We start from the raw sequence: 19,958 nt of genomic DNA, 5'->3' as shown, positions 1-19,958 counted from the left end.
ACCACCGGAAGCAAGCACCTCAGTTGTGTTAATGGGGCATTAGGGAGAGATGGAATACTACTTGTGGTGAACATGCAAACACGCTCTGATAATATATGCAATTGCCTTTGAAACCGATTGGCCTGCACCTGAGACAGCCGTCTTTATTTATGGCCTAGTCTCACCAATGTCAGACCAAACAACGCCAAAAGGCGAACAGGACAAAGGCAATGCACTGTCCGAGCATCTGTTTGGCGTTCGAACATCTTGACACGTGTTTTATTGCCACGAAGGGTAAAACACCTATTATTAAATAAAACAATTTCACCCATCAAAATGTTTCCGTCGAAAAGTGGCACGCGCGCGCGCGTTGCCGTCTCGCCTCGCGATGCACCGCGTGCGATTGCAAAGTCGCCACGTTTAACTTTCTGCCGTGTTGACAATTCATGCGCCGTCATGGAACAACAAATTTGGACTTATCGAAAGCCAGGTCTGGGGCTTGGCGATAGCGTTGAGACATCCTGACGCCACTGCTCGTGCGCCTGGAAACGTTTTAACATAAAAATTTGATTTAAAGCTTTCGTGACTGCAGGGATTCATATTCTTGGTTCTTTCGGTAAAGTCACAAAGGGTAAAACACCTATTATTTTATTGTGTCCCTTCTACGTGATTTTACCGAAAGAACCAAGAATATTATAACATTACTTGCAGGCGTGTATTAGGGAAAATGTACAGCCACTTTGTCAATTGGCTGCTCGTTGAAGACCTTCGCATGCCGTGTGTGCGGGGGTCGAAATGGAAATGTACAAGGCATGGTGTGAAACCTATTGATCCTACAGCCCACCTTCACTGCCGTTTCCTCTCTGTGGAAAGGTCGGAGAATAAAAAATACGAACTGTTTATAAAGGTGGTTAGTGCGCTGCGCTACAAACTCGGTGACCCGAGTTCGACTCCCGCTCACGGCCAACACCATCAGTGACGATTATCAGAACCGGTCCTGGGCCTCCCCTAGGTCGAATCAGCCTCAAATAAGTACCTGGTACGGTGTGTAAACATCGCCACTAGGGATACAAAGGCGGCCGGGCGTTGTGCTGGCCACCCACCCCCTAGCGTGCCGTACCGGCCTTCATAGGTGCTCGCTAACAGCACTTGCCCCAAGAGTCTGTTAAGGCTACACGGGGGATATTTGTCTTTGTTGCGGGGAGTGGTCGTGTAGTGGTTAGCCCATTGCAGCCAGCGAACGGCCAACGTTGGTGATGACGATCTCAACCGATCCGGGGCCTGCTGGTGTGGTGTGTAACATCAACATCGGGGAGACAAAGGCGGCCGGGCATGGTGTCGGCAACACCACCCCCTCGTGTGCTGTTTAGCCCTTCATAGGGGCTCACTCGCAGCATTTGCCTCAGCAATCGGTTAAGGCTACATGGGGAATCTTCGTCTTCTGTACATTGCACATGTGATTTGTATTTCTCCGTTAGCGATGTGCTCCAGATATTTGTATCAATCCAAACATTTGACCGATGTATCAAATGTCAGATAATCTGCCGGGGGGTGGGGAAGAATTGTTTCGGATTGAGCATGAAGTATGATGTCCCTTCGGTGACATTACATCCACGCTTTTCCCGCAAGAAGTGGTGTTACGTGGCTTCGGGTGAAACCTATTCTTATTTTTCAGACTCACAACGCGTTTGCGTTTCTCTGCAGGGCCTGCTACGTACGAAAACATGCAGAGGATGGCAACGTACAGCAGCAACACGAGTGACCTGGCAAAGACGAAGCACAGCAGAGCGAGTAAGTGTGACACTGGACTTGTTCCATCGTGCGTCTTGTCCTCGATGTGAGAGCAAACTGGAGGTTCCTGAGAAAACCCACCGCGCATACGAGGCGATAACGCTCACAGCTCAATACAGATAAAGTCAAGGCTCCATTGCTGTGCAAGACTGCCATGGTCTGAATATCTCCCAGCCAAAGCCTATAACACCTGGCATGCTCATGACGTCTCTCATCCAAGTACTCGCCAGGCTCAACCCTGCTAAGCTTTCAAATTATTTGGTTGCCTTACAAAATAAAATATTGATTTAATTATTTTCTTGATTCCCAATGATATTCCAAATTGGCCTTCCGAGAAAGTCACAAAACACAGCCATTCCCAGTTTTCAAACTTGAATTATTACGGCGAGCAGTGGGAACACCTTGTGTCAGAGAATAATTTCACAAATTTGCTCGTACAGCAGTTCACTTCAGCTACATTAGGGGGCACACCTCTTATGCGACCCGTAAAGACTGTACGACACACGGCAATAGCAGCGATTGTAAGAGTTCCGAGAGCTGGATGGAAGCCAAGTTAAATGAAAAATGTTAAGTATGAACTGAAGAGACGAGGATGAGTCTCATTTGCAAGAGGGACCTATGTCACAAATCAAATAAACTACTGCAGCGAAGCAAATATAAATCAGCAAAAAACAATAGTCGTACGTGAGAAATGTAACACAAGATTCTGTACGTTGGTCAAACAAAAAGAGGCTTGTTTTTCTGGTCCGAGCCACCGTTCGCCGGTCATTCGGTTAATCTTAACAATTAGCGGCTCTGTCTGCATCACGTTGCGTGGGCCCAACGGGAATTGATCATTGTGAAGATTAAACAAATAACCAGTGGGCAGCGTCAAAGGCGCAGAGGAAATGCTAATACATTCCCTGTAGCGTAAGTCGGTTTAGGCAGATTATTTGATATTGATCACGGTACGAATCCAATTAAGCTTCAGGCACATTAAACGGGTATAATTATGGTGACTATTGTACGAATATATAAACAGACAAGGATATAAGTCAAACTCAGTTGCAAGTTAAGTTATTACTGAGCGGGCTCAGACCATAAATTCGTTCTACTTGAGATTCCAGTTTTAACATGGGCGGCTGATACCCGCATTCAAACCCAAGATCTCAAATGTGGCCACTCATCCCCTAACCCATAACCCTTAGCCCTAACCCTCACCTGGGGATACAATAAATCAGGGGAAACAACTGATCATTGATGGGGGCAAATATGTGTTCCCGTGGGAGTGCAAATATTCGGGTGGGGAAATATATTCAGTGACACCTGCTCCGTGTGTCTGACCCAGTTAAAAGCCCTCCGCCGCCACGTGTCATTTAACGGCACTTGAGACGAAGACCCTCGTTAATGAGCGCTTGTGTCTGGTGCAGAGCGACCCAGGCAGGCCAGGCGATGCAAAAACAAGAGCAAGCCTCCTGCACCAGCTGCTACTGCAGCTGCTGCTGCTTATTCTGCTGACACTACGACTGCGCCACCTGTACCTATTCGACATCAATCCAAGAGAAGACCTCATCGATGTAAGTGTCATGAAACAATCCGCCGAGCTGACTGCACAAGAGGCGATTTCGATGCTCCATCTCCGCGATGGATGAAATCTCTTGGTTGGATGCCACTCTGTTGCTAGTTCTCAACTGCCAGCCGTCATACGAGCGACATGCCCTTCTCGCGCCCACGTACCATTCCAAACAGCCAATATTACGTGTCTAACGTGCGCATGTTCTCAGATTCATGTGTTGCTATATGTGTCCCTGGGCGTAATTACAAGCGTGCACCCTCCCTGCATCTTTGCGCACGTTTCAGCATTTTTTTAATATTTTCTTTGTCGATATCCACGCTTACAATCTATGCATCATATCAATTAATTTCGGTCAGTCAGTTTATTTCGGGTAAGGCCCATTTAGCTACGAATCCCTATTCAATGGTGACCCAGCCTTCAATATATGCCACGCAGTTTGCTTATCGAGGCTCACTGATAATTCTCGAACTACATAATTGTCAATGAGAGTGAGTCTATGTGCATATCAAGTGTCCTCTGCTGCCCACAATGTAACCTAGAACACCTGTTATATACATGGAAGTCACCCTTCCATGTGCTATATATGTATGTTGAACTTCTTTCGCACCATACATCGCCAACCGTGCCAATCGGAGGTGCTATCAGTTCTGCTTAGCATAGCTTCTGAAATTTGATGACATTGTGTGCATTGTGGGTGATTCGGTCGGGGACAAAACGGCGATCTTTATTTTTAATTTCACAAAATCCTACGGTCCTCAATCATTAGGGACGAGTTTAGTAATGCGTGTACATTTCACGCTGTTGCTCGTTAACTCGAAACCATCAATGTGCGATGCAAATTCTCTCATCAGGCCGCAAGGCTAATCGGGTTGTTAAAGACATGCGGCCGCCGGCTTATTCACGATAGATCAGCTGCCTGCGTAAAAGTTAAACTGTTGAGTCAGCCTGGGTTTTTTTCAAATCGTCCACGTCAATCGTGGCCAGTAGATTGTAACGTGAACACAAAGTGTGCACGGAAAGAACTAATCGAGACCGATGGTTTTCTATGCGGAACAAACTCAATCGGCACACCATGAACACCCCCATTCAGACGGTGCGTGTTTTCCACCTTGTGCATAAGTAGCAGCATCCTATATTTAACCGGGAGATTAAATACGCACATTGAAACACATGACACATTTCCTTTTATTCAAGGGAGACATGAGTTAAACAGTCACTTAAAAATACAAACAGAATTTATATATTCAAAATAATCACAAAGGCGTTATGATGACGATGATAATGACGGAGCAATACAATGAAAGAACTGAGTAGTGCTGCGGTAGAAGTAAGTGCGGTGCACTCGGGACTCCGTGCCTCGAGTTGGATCACCGGTCACGGCCTTCGACCCGGTAGATCACTCCGCACACATTTCCACCTTCGCCGGCCTCGGCACCTCCAGCACATTCCTCTCCTGTCTCCAGTCTCAGATCTCTTCACGCGCTCCCTCTGTCTCTTTCGACCGCTCCACCTCCCCTCCCTCCCACGTCTTTGTTGGTGTCCACCTCCCCCCACCTCAAGGGTCTGTCCTAGGGCCCTTGCTATTCTCCCACCGTATCGCACCTCTTCAAAGCTGCCATTTCTTCACTTGATTTCCCCCATCGATTCTTCGCAGGCGACACGCAGATTTCCTTTCCCATTCCCTGCTTTACCCCTGACGTTTCCTCCCACATTTCCGATTGCTTTAACGACTGTCCAATCCTGGTCGGCACGCCACTACCTCACACCATCAATCCTCCTCAAACTGAAAAAACATTTCTTCCCTTCTGCCCACTCCCCTCCGCTCTGCCCTTCCATCTCATTCCCTCCCTTCTCCCTCGCTCCTCCTGCCTCCTCTGCTCGCAACCTCAGGGTTACCTTCAACTCCTCCCTCTCCTTCTCAAACCACATCCATGCCGCACCTCTGATCAATTATTATGGTTGACTACGTACGATGCGAAAGCAGTTCAACAGGCGTACATACTGCCACAACCCGCACTTGCCGCTTTCACCTCTTAAATGTTCGCAAATTCCATCCCCTCATCTTACTATTTGCTGCCAAACTCCTGGTTAACTTCCTTATGCTCGCTCACCTTGATTATTGCAACTCGCTTCTTCTCGGCCTTCCTGCCTACGCCTCCTCTCCAACAGCAGATACAAAATGTCTCAACCCCTATCACTACCCCTAACCCAAACACTACCCCAACTCCTATCACTACCCCTAACCCAAACACTACCCCAACTCCTATCACTACCCCTAACCCAAACACTACCCCAACTCCTATCACTACCCCTAACCCAAACACTCTCCCAACTCCTATCACTACCCCTAACCCAAACACTCCCCCAACTCCTATCACTACCCCTAACCCAAACACTCCCCAACCCCTATCACTACCCTAACCCAAACACTCCCCAACCCCTATCACTACCCCTAACCCAAACACTCCCCAACCCCTATCACTACCCCTAACCCAAACACTCCCCCAACTCCTATCACTAACCCAAACACTACCCCAATCACTACCCATAACCCAAACACTCCCCCAACTCCTATCACTACCCCTAACCCAAACACTCCCCCAACCCCTATCACTACCCTAACCCAAACACTCCCCAACCCCTATCACTACCCTAACCCAAACACTCCCCAACCCCTATCACTACCCCTAACCCAAACACTCCCCAACCCCTATCACTACCCCTAACCCAAACACTCCCCCAACTCCTATCACTAACCCAAACACTACCCCAATCACTACCCATAACCCAAACACTCCCCCAACTCCTATCACTACCCCTAACCCAAACACTCCCCAACCCCTATCACTACCCTAACCCAAACACTCCCCCAACTCCTATCACTACCCCTAACCCAAACACTCCCCCAACTCCTATCACTACCCCTAACCCAAACACTCTCCCAACTCCTATCACTACCCCTAACCCAAACACTCCCCCAACTCCTATCACTACCCTAACCCAAACACTCCCCCAACTCCTATCACTACCCCTAACCCAAACACTCCCCCAACTCCTATCACTACCCCTAACCCAAACACTCTCCCAACTCCTATCACTACCCCTAACCCAAACACTACCCCTATCACTACCCATAACCCAAACACTCCCCAACCCCTATCACTACCCCAACCCAAACACTCCCCAACCCCTATCACTACCCTAACCCAAACACTCCCCCAACTCCTATCACTACCCCTAACCCAAACACTCCCCCAACTCCTATCACTACCCCTAACCCAAACACTCCCCCAACCCCTATCACTACCCCTAACCCAAACACTCCCCCAACCCCTATCACTACCCTAACCCAAACACTCCCCCAACTCCTATCACTACCCCTAACCCAAACACTCCCCCAACTCCTATCACTACCCCTAACCCAAACACTCCCCCAACCCCTATCACTACCCCTAACCCAAACACTCCCCCAACTCCTATCACTACCCCTAACCCAAACACTCCCCCAACCCCTATCACTACCCCTAACCCAAACACTACCCCTATCACTACCCCTAACCCAAACACTCTGCCAACCCCTATCACTACCCCTAACCCAAACACTACCCCAACCCCTATCACTACCCATAACCCAAACACTACCCAACCCCTATCACTACCCCTAACCCAAACACTCCACAACCCCTATCACTACCCCTAAACCAAACACTACCCCAACCCCTATCACTACCCCTAACCCAAACACTACCCCTATAACTACCCCTAACCCAAACACTCCCCCAACCCTTATCACTACCCTAAACCCAAACACTCCCCCAACCCCTATCACTACCCCTAACCCAAACACTCCCCCAACCCCTATCACTACCCCTAACCCAAACACTCCCCAACCCCTATCACTACCCATAACCCAAACACTCCCCAACCCCTATCACTACCCATAACCCAAACACTCCCCCAACCCCTATCACTACCCCTAACCCAAACACTCCCCCAACCCCTATCACTACCCCTAACCCAAACACTACCCCAACCCCTATCACTACCCATAACCCAAACACTACCCAACCCCTATCACTACCCCTAACCCAAACACTCCACAACCCCTATCACTACCCCTAACCCAAACACTACCCCAACCCCTATCACTACCCCTAACCCAAACACTACCCCTATCACTACCCCTAACCCAAACACTCCCCCAACCCTTATCACTACCCTAAACCCAAACACTCCCCCAACCCCTATCACTACCCCTAACCCAAACACTCCCCCAACCCCTATCACTACCCCTAACCCAAACACTCCCCAACCCCTATCACTACCCTAAACCCAAACACTCCCCCAACCCCTATCACTACCCCTAACCCAAACACTACCCCAACCCCTATCACTACCCTAAACCCAAACACTCCCCCAACCCCTATCACTACCCCTAACCCAAACACTACCCCAACCCTTATCACTATCCCTAAACCCAAACACTACCCCAACCCCTATCACTACCCCTAACCCAAACACTCCCCAACCCCTATCACTACCCCTAACCCAAACACTCCCTCAACCCTATCACTACCCCTAACCCAAACACTCCCTCAACCCCTATCACTACCCCTAACCCAAACACTACCCCAACTCCTATCACTGCCCCTAACCCAAACACTACCCCTATCACTACCCCTAACCCAAACACTCCGCCAACCCCTATCACTACCCCTAACCCAAACACTCCCTCAACCCCTATCACTACCCCTAACCCAAACACTACCCCAACTCCTATCACTACCCCTAACCCAAACACTACCCCAACTCCTATCACTACCCCTAACCCAAACACTACCCCAACTCCTATCACTACCCCTAACCCAAACACTCCCCCAACTCCTATCACTACCCCTAACCCAAACACTCCCCAACCCCTATCACTACCCTAACCCAAACACTCCCCAACCCCTATCACTACCCCTAACCCAAACACTCCCCAACCCCTATCACTACCCCTAACCCAAACACTCCCCCAACTCCTATCACTAACCCAAACACTACCCCAATCACTACCCATAACCCAAACACTCCCCCAACTCCTATCACTACCCCTAACCCAAACACTCCCCCAACCCCTATCACTACCCTAACCCAAACACTCCCCAACCCCTATCACTACCCTAACCCAAACACTCCCCAACCCCTATCACTACCCCTAACCCAAACACTCCCCAACCCCTATCACTACCCCTAACCCAAACACTCCCCCAACTCCTATCACTAACCCAAACACTACCCCAATCACTACCCATAACCCAAACACTCCCCCAACTCCTATCACTACCCCTAACCCAAACACTCCCCCAACTCCTATCACTACCCCTAACCCAAACACTCTCCCAACTCCTATCACTACCCCTAACCCAAACACTCCCCCAACTCCTATCACTACCCTAACCCAAACACTCCCCCAACTCCTATCACTACCCCTAACCCAAACACTCCCCCAACTCCTATCACTACCCCTAACCCAAACACTCTCCCAACTCCTATCACTACCCCTAACCCAAACACTACCCCTATCACTACCCATAACCCAAACACTCCCCAACCCCTATCACTACCCCAACCCAAACACTCCCCAACCCCTATCACTACCCTAACCCAAACACTCCCCCAACTCCTATCACTACCCCTAACCCAAACACTCCCCCAACTCCTATCACTACCCCTAACCCAAACACTCCCCCAACCCCTATCACTACCCCTAACCCAAACACTCCCCCAACCCCTATCACTACCCTAACCCAAACACTCCCCCAACTCCTATCACTACCCCTAACCCAAACACTCCCCCAACTCCTATCACTACCCCTAACCCAAACACTCCCCCAACCCCTATCACTACCCCTAACCCAAACACTCCCCCAACTCCTATCACTACCCCTAACCCAAACACTCCCCCAACCCCTATCACTACCCCTAACCCAAACACTACCCCTATCACTACCCCTAACCCAAACACTCTGCCAACCCCTATCACTACCCCTAACCCAAACACTACCCCAACCCCTATCACTACCCATAACCCAAACACTACCCAACCCCTATCACTACCCCTAACCCAAACACTCCACAACCCCTATCACTACCCCTAACCCAAACACTACCCCAACCCCTATCACTACCCCTAACCCAAACACTACCCCTATAACTACCCCTAACCCAAACACTCCCCCAACCCTTATCACTACCCTAAACCCAAACACTCCCCCAACCCCTATCACTACCCCTAACCCAAACACTCCCCCAACCCCTATCACTACCCCTAACCCAAACACTCCCCAACCCCTATCACTACCCATAACCCAAACACTCCCCAACCCCTATCACTACCCATAACCCAAACACTCCCCCAACCCCTATCACTACCCCTAACCCAAACACTCCCCCAACCCCTATCACTACCCCTAACCCAAACACTACCCCAACCCCTATCACTACCCATAACCCAAACACTACCCAACCCCTATCACTACCCCTAACCCAAACACTCCACAACCCCTATCACTACCCCTAACCCAAACACTACCCCAACCCCTATCACTACCCCTAACCCAAACACTACCCCTATCACTACCCCTAACCCAAACACTCCCCCAACCCTTATCACTACCCTAAACCCAAACACTCCCCCAACCCCTATCACTACCCCTAACCCAAACACTCCCCCAACCCCTATCACTACCCCTAACCCAAACACTCCCCAACCCCTATCACTACCCTAAACCCAAACACTCCCCCAACCCCTATCACTACCCCTAACCCAAACACTACCCCAACCCCTATCACTACCCTAAACCCAAACACTCCCCCAACCCCTATCACTACCCCTAACCCAAACACTACCCCAACCCTTATCACTATCCCTAAACCCAAACACTACCCCAACCCCTATCACTACCCCTAACCCAAACACTCCCCAACCCCTATCACTACCCCTAACCCAAACACTCCCTCAACCCTATCACTACCCCTAACCCAAACACTCCCTCAACCCCTATCACTACCCCTAACCCAAACACTACCCCAACTCCTATCACTGCCCCTAACCCAAACACTACCCCTATCACTACCCCTAACCCAAACACTCCGCCAACCCCTATCACTACCCCTAACCCAAACACTCCCTCAACCCCTATCACTACCCCTAACCCAAACACTCCCTCAACCCCTATCACTACCCTAAACCCAAACACTACCCCAACTCCTTTCACTACCCTAGGCCCTATCACTACCCCTAAACCAAACACTCCCCAACCCCCATCACTACCCCTAACCCAAACACTCCCTCAACCCTATCACTACCCCTAACCCAAACACTACCCCAACCCCTCCCTAACCACTCCCGCCTGTCCTCCAGTTACCATAACTGCACTGCCACTTATAATAACCCCTCTTTATTTTAACCACAATCATCTCACGTACAATTGTATTATATTTATCGTAAAGCACTTTGGTCTAAGGCGCTCTATGAGTCCATAAAAGATGAGATAAGATAACACGAGTTATATCTAAACCAGTCCTGACCAACCCCCTGACCTTCACCAACCTATGCCAACCAGGCTGGTGAAGTATGGTTAAACAATCCCCACATCTAACGAGCGAAGCGGTAGTGGATTAACAAAGTAATGTCAATTGTTCTCTAAATATGTATTTATTCATCACTAGCTTTACTACCCGGCTTCGCCCGGGACTTGGATTCACCACGCCTGGCCGCCTTGGTCTCCCCAGTGGCGATGTTCACACACCACACCAGTTGCTCGTTTGAGGCTGAGTCGACCTAGGGGAGGCCCAGGACCGGTTCATATAATCGTCGCCGGTGGTGGCCGTGAGCGGGAATCGAACGCGGGTCGCTGGGTTCATAGCGCAGCGCGCTAACCGCTACACTACAATGCGTTAGGCTTCCACATGCGCGGGTCACATGACAGATTTGACGTCACCTCTCACTTGCTGTGCAAAAAATATATGCATTATTGAGCTCCCCCCTCCCCACAAAAAAGTGTATTTTTATAATTTTTGCATGGTGTATAGTGTGGAAAGTACCCACATGGCAAATTTCAAGTTTGTTGCATGTCGGGAAGGACGGTAAACATTTTGAACAGACACACATATTCACAACTTTGCCTTTTATATATATTGAGATTAACGCAATGCCAAACATTACCTGCTACTCCACAGTGTTTTGAGCAATAGGGTCATTCAGGGCAGAAGACGAATGAATTTACCTTCTCATTCTTTGGGTCTTTGGGTAAAGTCACGTAGATAGGTTCAAGGAAAATAACAAAAAATAAAAACTACGACGTTTCGAGTGCAACACAAGCGTCCGTCATCAGGACTAAAAAAGAGGGGGACAGCTGCCGAGGCAGACTGTTTTAAACCTTTAAACCTCCACAGTGTTCCCCCTCTTTTTTCTTCCTGATGGCGAACGCTTGTGTTGCGATCGAAAGGTCGTAGTTTTTTTAAATTATAATTTTTTGGTTACTTCCTTTGAACCTATCTCCGTGACTTTACCGAAAGACCCAAAGCGTATGAATTCCTGCAGTCACGAAAGCTTTAAGTCAAGATTTAAGTAACCTTCGCACCCATTTCTCGGACGAGGGACACAAACTCTGAGCTCTGACATTAAAGGGCTCCCTTGATTACCCAGCATGGGCCCCAAAGGTCTCAAGTCCCTCGACATTTTAATCCATCGCCAAGCAATCTGCTCTATGCACAGCAAATTCACAAAGGCGGTGGGTGAACATATACTCATGAAAACATTTTTTTTTGGGTTAGATCGCGTAAATATATAAATGTCTCGTTAACCCGCCACCAAACGACGCAGCCAATTAGTAAGGTTTGTCACGTACACAAAACGTGTCAATTAATTACTGCTTGAGCCCACCGGTGTGCTAGAGAGTAAATCCACAACATTTACAACTTGAGTACCGTGACGTTTCACTTGTGATTACATCCAGCATCATCGGGCGGTTTTTACATTATTTTTTAAGTGACAAACCTTACTAATTGGCTGTCGGGTGGTGGCGGGTTAAGGAATTTGTACTTACGCGATTTAACCCAAAAGACCTTTGTTATGCATAATATTGGTAGCGAAAACCTACGTGCCAGAGTTAAAATATACTTCGGTTGATTTTCTTAAATGTATTATTAAATAACACGTGTATTTTTTGTATTATTATTTTCCACAATTTATTAAGCGAAAGGGCAGGACACATGGTAGACTGGCAAATCCAAGGGCCGGGGTTAACTTGGTACGCGGGCATAATTGTGTTAAGTCTTCGCATGATTGCATGCCGATGTTAATTCTCTCTGCGCAGCATTGTACTCCGACTTACAATACGGATTCCAGGAGAGCACCGTGTATTCCTGCATCACCGCTCCTTCGAGAACACGGCCAGGTAAATCGGTGACAACGTGTGGCGGTGACCATGGAACTCCCTTCCCCTGGCCCTCTGTGCTCTCGACTCCCTGCCCATTTACATCGAGCCTTGAACAGGGACGTTCCTTGTGACGTCTGCCTATGACTGCCGCTAAAAAATAGATGTGCCCGCTAATTCTGCACAGTGCCTTGAGATGCGGTCGCATTTAGATGCTAAAAAGATCTACATTCAACTGCATTGCCCATGTACTATTGACATCATAAGACGAATAATGCATTCAGAAATGTTGCGGGGCAGTTTCAGAGAATGGTTGCACAAGAGATTTTACGCAACCGATTCTGAAAAACCTTTCGACTGGCTCTTTTATCTTTACATAATAAAGGAAGCACTTACCCACGCACTTTGTGAGATTTGTGTGATATTTAATTTCTCAGTACATGCTGGAGTTTAGCCAATTAAGTTGAATATCAACTTACAATAATGATAATGATTTATGGTGGTTTTTTTGGGCAGTCCTTGGTGATCAGGATTAGACTATCAACTCCCAACACTTGTTGTTCTTCCCCCGCACCTCAGATTAGCTACGTATGGTGCTAAAGAAGTTCAACATTCATCATGGGCAGTTGAAAGCCATACTTGCGGTCATTGTCGTCGATGACTGACTTTAAATCGATACTTTCATGTGAATTCCTGCCCATCCACCAATGAATAAAGTGTTTATATTCTTGGTTCTTTCGGTAAAGTCACGTAAAAGGGAATTAATAAAAAGAAAACAATAAAATTCTCACGACGTTTCGATTGCAACACAAGCAATCGTCATCAGGTGTGAAAACCATAGCTTGCTGTGGTTTTCAAAACCATAGCTTGCTGTGGTTTTCACACCTGATGATGACTGATTGTGTTGCAATCGAAACGTCGTGAGAATTTGTTTCATTTTTTTATTTAAAGCTTTCGTGACTGCAGTGCTTCATATTCTTGGTTCTTTCTGTAAAGTCACGTTGAAGGGAAACAATAAAATAATAAAATATATATAATGTTTTTGTTTTATATATATTTTATTAGTTTATTGTTTCCCTTCAACGTGACTTTACCGAAAGAACCAAGAATGTTGTATTTTATTATTTTATTATTTCCATTCTACGTGACTTTACCGAAAGAACCAAGAATATGAATCCCTGCAGTCACGAAAGCTTTAAAACGAAATAAAGAGTTAGTGGAGGTACAAATATGAATTGCCTATAAGAGACCACTTTTGTGCATTGTGTAGAGTTCCGTTTTTTTATGGACGTTGTGTTTTTTATTCCACAATATAACGCCATCATGTTTTAGGCCATATCTGCATTACAATTAATATGGCAGATTTAAATTAGAATTTCTTTTAGAGATAAAGCATGCTAATTGATACTAATCTATATTTAACAAAAAATGATATTTTTATTGCAATTATAATATTGCGATTATGATTTGCTACGTATCGTTCAATTATTTCACTGTAACTTGTTGCGTTTGTCGGAGAAGCGGTGGTGTTGTTCTTTGTTCATGAAACCCGATAAAGAAGAGCTTCTTGGCTCACAGGGTAATTGAAAAAAAAACGGGAACTGAACTCAATGTGGTATCTCAGTGGTGTCGGCTCAGCGCTCTGACCACCGAACCATCCGGCCACCTAATTCATAACTTATTTCTGTATTCCAATTTGATTGGCTCACACTTCTCTACAACCACACCGCAAATGGCCTTGTCAGATTTGTATTTGGTTACATTCACGTACGATATCCATACGTAGAATTTCCATACCTATCGTTGATCCAAAGATTAAGTGGCAATGGCACGCGACCTGTGGTCTTTGTTTTGAAGGCGAGAGCTGTGGAAACTCGGCGAACGAAGAAGAAGAGAGACTGGTACGTTCGAGTGACAGAATGCTTTGTATTTGGTGTAAGTTAACATTCTCTACCATTGTCATTGGATGCCGCCATGTCACTGTTTGAGTATTTTCTCTGGTAATTTAAAAAAAAATCATTCTGCAAGCAAAAATACTTTGAGAAATAAACTAATTAAAAGACCATGAGAGATCATGGCTACCGGTGATGATAAAACCATCCCGAGCAGAACCTAACCCTATAAATTAATCTTTACACTGTCAGGCTTCCCTGGTCAAGTATAACTGATGAAGTTTGCAAAGTACATGTACGCATTCATTTTCGCAAAGTCAAGAGTGGTGTCTTTTTCTTATGGATGGACTGGCCTTTGCCACAGGCATATGGAATGTTCACCCCTGGCTCAGGGCGATCGATGCAAATGAGCAGTCTGATGTGCTCGTTTTACAGGGATACTCTTTGATTTCCATCAGCTCTGTCCACCCGTCTGTCACATGGGGCAGGATGATGTTCATAAGGTCATAATCATAATACGTATTTAAACTCGAGGAATCCGATGCGCTAGAAAGATTTTTTCACAGATGTTCAGTTGGGGCGGATCAAAACTTCAGCATTAAGTTGTGTCGCTATTACGGACTTACCCTTTTCTAAAGTAGCAAAATTGATCAGATGGTTAACCAAATCTTGGAAGACACAACCCAGAGAAAAGGGAACGACTCTTCTGTATTCGCAAATACGCAGGGGACATTTTTCACAGCTAACCATTGACCTCCATACTGTTAAATAACACGGCACTACCTGGAGGCACGCGTACGTTGGAAAGTGACCGCGTAGTCCACGTACGTGCGCCGTCTTATTCGTTCTCAACCATTTGGCGCCCCCGGTCGTCCGTGGCGACGTGGACAGGGACCGGCAGGAGGGGAGCTGCTCTACTCGGAGCTGGACCACGACGTCGCCACCACGACCCGCGCTGTGTCCGACGACGACGGCGGTGGCGTGGGGCCCGCCCTTGAAGACAACGAGCTGTACGGAGCGGTGCCCTAAGCGCTGCCGCGCCCGCGGTCAAAAAGAGACAGAGACTGCCCCCCCACCCCACCCCGTCACCACCCCGGCCTCTGACCTTTACACAGTTGGAGCAGCTGATACACGAGATACATTAATAGTAATTATTGAATGGTTGCTTATGTATGTATGTATGTCGATGGTATGTTGTGAGCGGACGTCAGCCCACGTAGCCACAGAGCCATGTGACAGCCTCCTCCTCCAGCACGTGCAGGGACACTGGTCCGCCCGACAACCCCTGACGGACTTCACAGCAGGGGATGATGCGCGCCACGGTCTCCCACACCGTGAATTCACACAGGGCGCTGTCGCGTAGTCGAAAGCATCACACACCCCCTGGGCATACTGGAAGCGGTGGTCAGAGTTAGCGGACCTGTCCATCCACTGATCTAACGACCTCGCCACATATCCATCAACCCGCACTCACCAGCACTGGGGAGCATGGTCAAATAATCCGCATTAGCGTCATGGCGTAGAGAGTCCTTCATTCGATGATGGATTGACAGATGGCTGTAAAATGAATGTGCTAAAATACGTTTTAAAAACACATGACATTATACTTGTTATCTCACTTCCCAAATGCATAACTGCTCGTTAAGGAAAAAAATTAACTTCTCAGCTTCCCAACCGCATTCTAAACCACAGCCTACAGAGATGTATGCGATTTCAATAGGTCGTGGTGCGTGAAGCTATTATGCATCCTATGGTTACGCCCTTTACGTCAAATCCAACATGAATATATAACGATTGTCATGCAAAAATTCAACGTCATCTCAAGACAATGTGCAAAACAGTGGGACGTGCACCACAGCTCAACATGAGTCGAGTGAAGAAAGGTCTTGAGCCTGACTTTTAACAGGGGCAGGGAGTCGACAGCATGGATGGCTAAGGGGGTGGGAATGAACTCCATACTGTGGGGTCAGCAGAGGAGAAAGGATGTCCTTTCACTGAGCAGAAGTTGACTTGTGGGTTTGATTGAAATCCTTGGTTGGTGGAGCTGAGAGCACGTTAAGAAGAGCAGTAGAGTGAGATGAGACGAGGTAGACAGGAGCAAGTCCGTGGAGGATCTTGAATATGCTGGATATTGTTTCTCAAGTAGGTAAGCTGCATGAGTGAAAACTAATTTTTGATTATAGTTCCTCAATTTCTACCACGTCGAGTGTTGGACGTTGATGCTTTTTTAAAATTCAACTTGAAATTCAACCGACAGTAACATAACAGAGATATTCGTCATCGAGATGAGTGGTGCCTAACCACTCATCAGTGAAATTAGCGATGAGCGACAGGGCCGGGACTGTTCCCGCAAATAGAAGTTTGTTTTGTTGTACCGGGTGAGAAGGCAAGAGACCGGAGATAAGTCATGATCATTGGCAGGAGACACCTGGGTCACCCAAATGACGAAAGCAATCACATGCAAGCAACGTCCCAACAATGGAGCAGATAAAAATCTGTGGACCATTTGGGACCACTCATGCTTCACAAATCCCTGGGAGGTGGCCAGATAAACACTTGCAGTTCGTATTCTTGGTTCGTTCGGTAAAGTCACGTAAGAGGGGAAACAAAATAATAAAAATATATATAATACAATAAAATTCATATTTTTATGTATTAGTTTATTGTTTCCCTTCTATGTGACTTTACCGAAAGAACCAAGAATATGAATCCCTGCAGTCACGAAAGCTTTAAACCAAAACTTGCAGTTAATATTTGTTTTTGTTCACAAGGGACCAACATCTCTTCGTGAGCGATGGCCCATGGAAAATTCTTGAGGGTTGGCAGTGGCAGAAACGTTGGGAACCGTTGTCATAGATCATGATGATATGCATTCGACAGTTTGTTAATTTATTCGAAATTCATTTTGTACAGTTTATTGATAAAATGTGTATCCGTGACTTGAATGCAACAGTTCATCGTTATTATAAAACTGTCTTTACACTTTAAAGTGTTGCATTGATTTTTGTTGTAGCCTTTAAATTGACAATATTCATATGAAATATAGCTGAGTGCATCATACACAATCCTGAATTTCACATTTATGCAGTTTATATTTTATTAATTACGTTTATCAAGCGCGTTCTGGGTGCTTTAGTAGATGGATGAGTAACAGGTGGCAAAGGCAACTATGTTGTCAGCAGAGGACAGTGCAGAACAATCCATTGTTGTACTCTACTGCATCCCAACGTCTATGCTCCCTGGCTTTACCAACCCATACTGACCAGCGTGGTGAAGTATGGTCAAACATTGTAACTGCCAAGACCAGCATGGTGTAGGGAGTTGGCCCTCATCCAGCAGTGGATTGATAAAGAGGGCTTGTGCATATTTCTTATAGCTTGTGGCTAATGTGATAATATAGCAGACCGCCACGGATAGCCACTGCAATTAAATAATGTATAAAGAGCAGGCTCATAAGTATGAATTTGGCCAACGAAGTTTAATTACAGTGTAAGTATTCTAAATGAGGGATGGGTGGTGTGTTCAATGTATATACGTTGGGAATCCAAAGATCATTCTTTAAGATGTCATTTTTTATTTTTACGAAATAGCTCATGTCATATAAGTCATACAGTAATAGGAATTTCATTATTGAATGTACTTGTCGCTAAATTTAACAGTAGTACGTTGCGTATATATTTTTTACTGACATTCCCGGAGGTTTGTATGCATGTTTGGTATTTTGAAAAAGGCCGTATAAAATACAGATACAATTCACCCATATTTTCTATGCACATTTTGTATTTTAATACAGTGAAATAAAATGTAAATAGCTGACATTTATGTGGAGGTTGTAAATTAATTGTCTACTGTAAGGACAGCCGTTTGATGATATATGAAGCAAGATATATTTCTCAATAAACATTCCATTCAATGCTAAACACAAGTCATTAACAACATGAATTTGGCGCTGCGTTTGGAGTACCGTAGAGTACACCTACGTGTGAAACTTACAGCATATCTACATGATACATACCTACACTAATATGCAAACTAACAACCCTACCACATAACTGTCTGCTCACTCACATAAAAACCTACCTACACCTATCTACTTTAGCTGCCTAACTACTGAACTCAGGGGTCGGCAACCAGAATAATAAGAGACATTTTTGGGGAATTCGGTAAACAAAAAAAACACTCAATATTTCAAGGGCCACAATGCATTTGAATACGAGATGGTGGATCCATAGTAAATAACGCCACGAAAGAGTCCTTGACGAGCCGCATGTCGCTCCGGGACCATAGTTTACCGAGCTGTGACCCATCTCCCCACATGTCTTACACTTACAGCCTTCTTTAATGAGAAACAAGAGGGAAATAAGAACTATCCTCGGTATTACTAGACTATTTGGGGACCTGTGGCCTCTTATCTCCTCGTATCCGGCTTTGGAGAACTTTGGGCTTCAATTCTCACCTATGGAGCCGAAGCTAAGGTACAGTACGAATATGCAAGAGTACAATCTAAACTACTCTAAGGAATTCATATTATTGGTTCTTTCGGTAAAGTCACGTAGAAGGGAAACAATAAAATAATAAAAATATTAAACAATAAAATTCTGTTAAAGGAAGACATTAATAGACAAAATAATTCAGGAATATGAGAAGAGGTTTTCTCCTTTTTTCTGGCAACAAAACAGGTGTTAAGATAATCTTGGTTCTTTCGGTAAAGTCACGTAGAAGGGAAACAATAAAATATTGTTTCATATTTTTATTTGTTTCCCTTCTACGTGACTTTACCGAAAGAACCAAGAATATGAATCCCTGCAGTCACGAAAGCTTTAAATCAAAATGTAGGTGTTAAGATGTTAAAACACCAAACTGAAACCTTTTACAAGGAATCAAGTAGTGTAGAAACAAAGCTGTCTCTTCTAGATTTAAAGCTTTCGTGACTGCTAGGATCCATACTCTTTGGTTCTATTGGGTAAAGTCACGTAGGTGAAAATAAAATAACAAAAATCACGACGTTTCGGCCACAACACAAGCGGCCTTCATCAGGTGAAGGGACGAGACTGTCTGGAGGACAGCGCTGGAGTGGAAGAAGCCACGCTTAGATCACGACCTTTAAGCTGTGTGAGAAGAAAAAGACGACGCGCCTTGACAAAGGAATTAGCATATAATTTAGCATTGAAATGGCTCATTGAAATAGCTAAGTTAAAGTATACACATCCGCAGAGGTACCCCTTGACAAAGGAATTAGCGCTGGAGTGGAAGAAGCCACGCTTAGGTCGTGATCTAAGCGTGGCTTCTTCCACTCCAGCGCTGTCCTCCAGACAG

General features: G+C 46.2%; 1 protein-coding gene across 1 annotated transcript in view; it reads left to right on the top strand.

The window, feature by feature from the left end:
- Nucleotides 1-18,458, top strand: part of LOC116948929 (uncharacterized) — a 33,529-nt gene extending 15,071 nt beyond the window's left edge. The window contains exons 7-11 of the mRNA XM_076071900.1: nt 1,684-1,770; nt 3,180-3,326; nt 12,691-12,771; nt 14,608-14,651; nt 15,534-18,458. Coding sequence (XP_075928015.1) covers nt 1,684-1,770; nt 3,180-3,326; nt 12,691-12,771; nt 14,608-14,651; nt 15,534-15,671 — 497 coding nt within the window. The 3' untranslated portion in view covers nt 15,672-18,458. The remainder of the gene's footprint in view (nt 1-1,683; nt 1,771-3,179; nt 3,327-12,690; nt 12,772-14,607; nt 14,652-15,533) is intronic.
- Nucleotides 18,459-19,958: the final 1,500 nt, after the last annotated feature.

This window comes from Petromyzon marinus, chromosome 35, assembly GCF_048934315.1.
Source record: "Petromyzon marinus isolate PM22_M1 ecotype Great Lakes invasive population chromosome 35, UKy_Petmar_22M1.pri1.0, whole genome shotgun sequence".
Lineage (NCBI taxonomy): Eukaryota > Metazoa > Chordata > Hyperoartia > Petromyzontiformes > Petromyzontidae > Petromyzon > Petromyzon marinus.
Note: the sequence above shows the minus strand (reverse complement) of the source record. Positions and strands in the feature narration are given on the sequence as shown.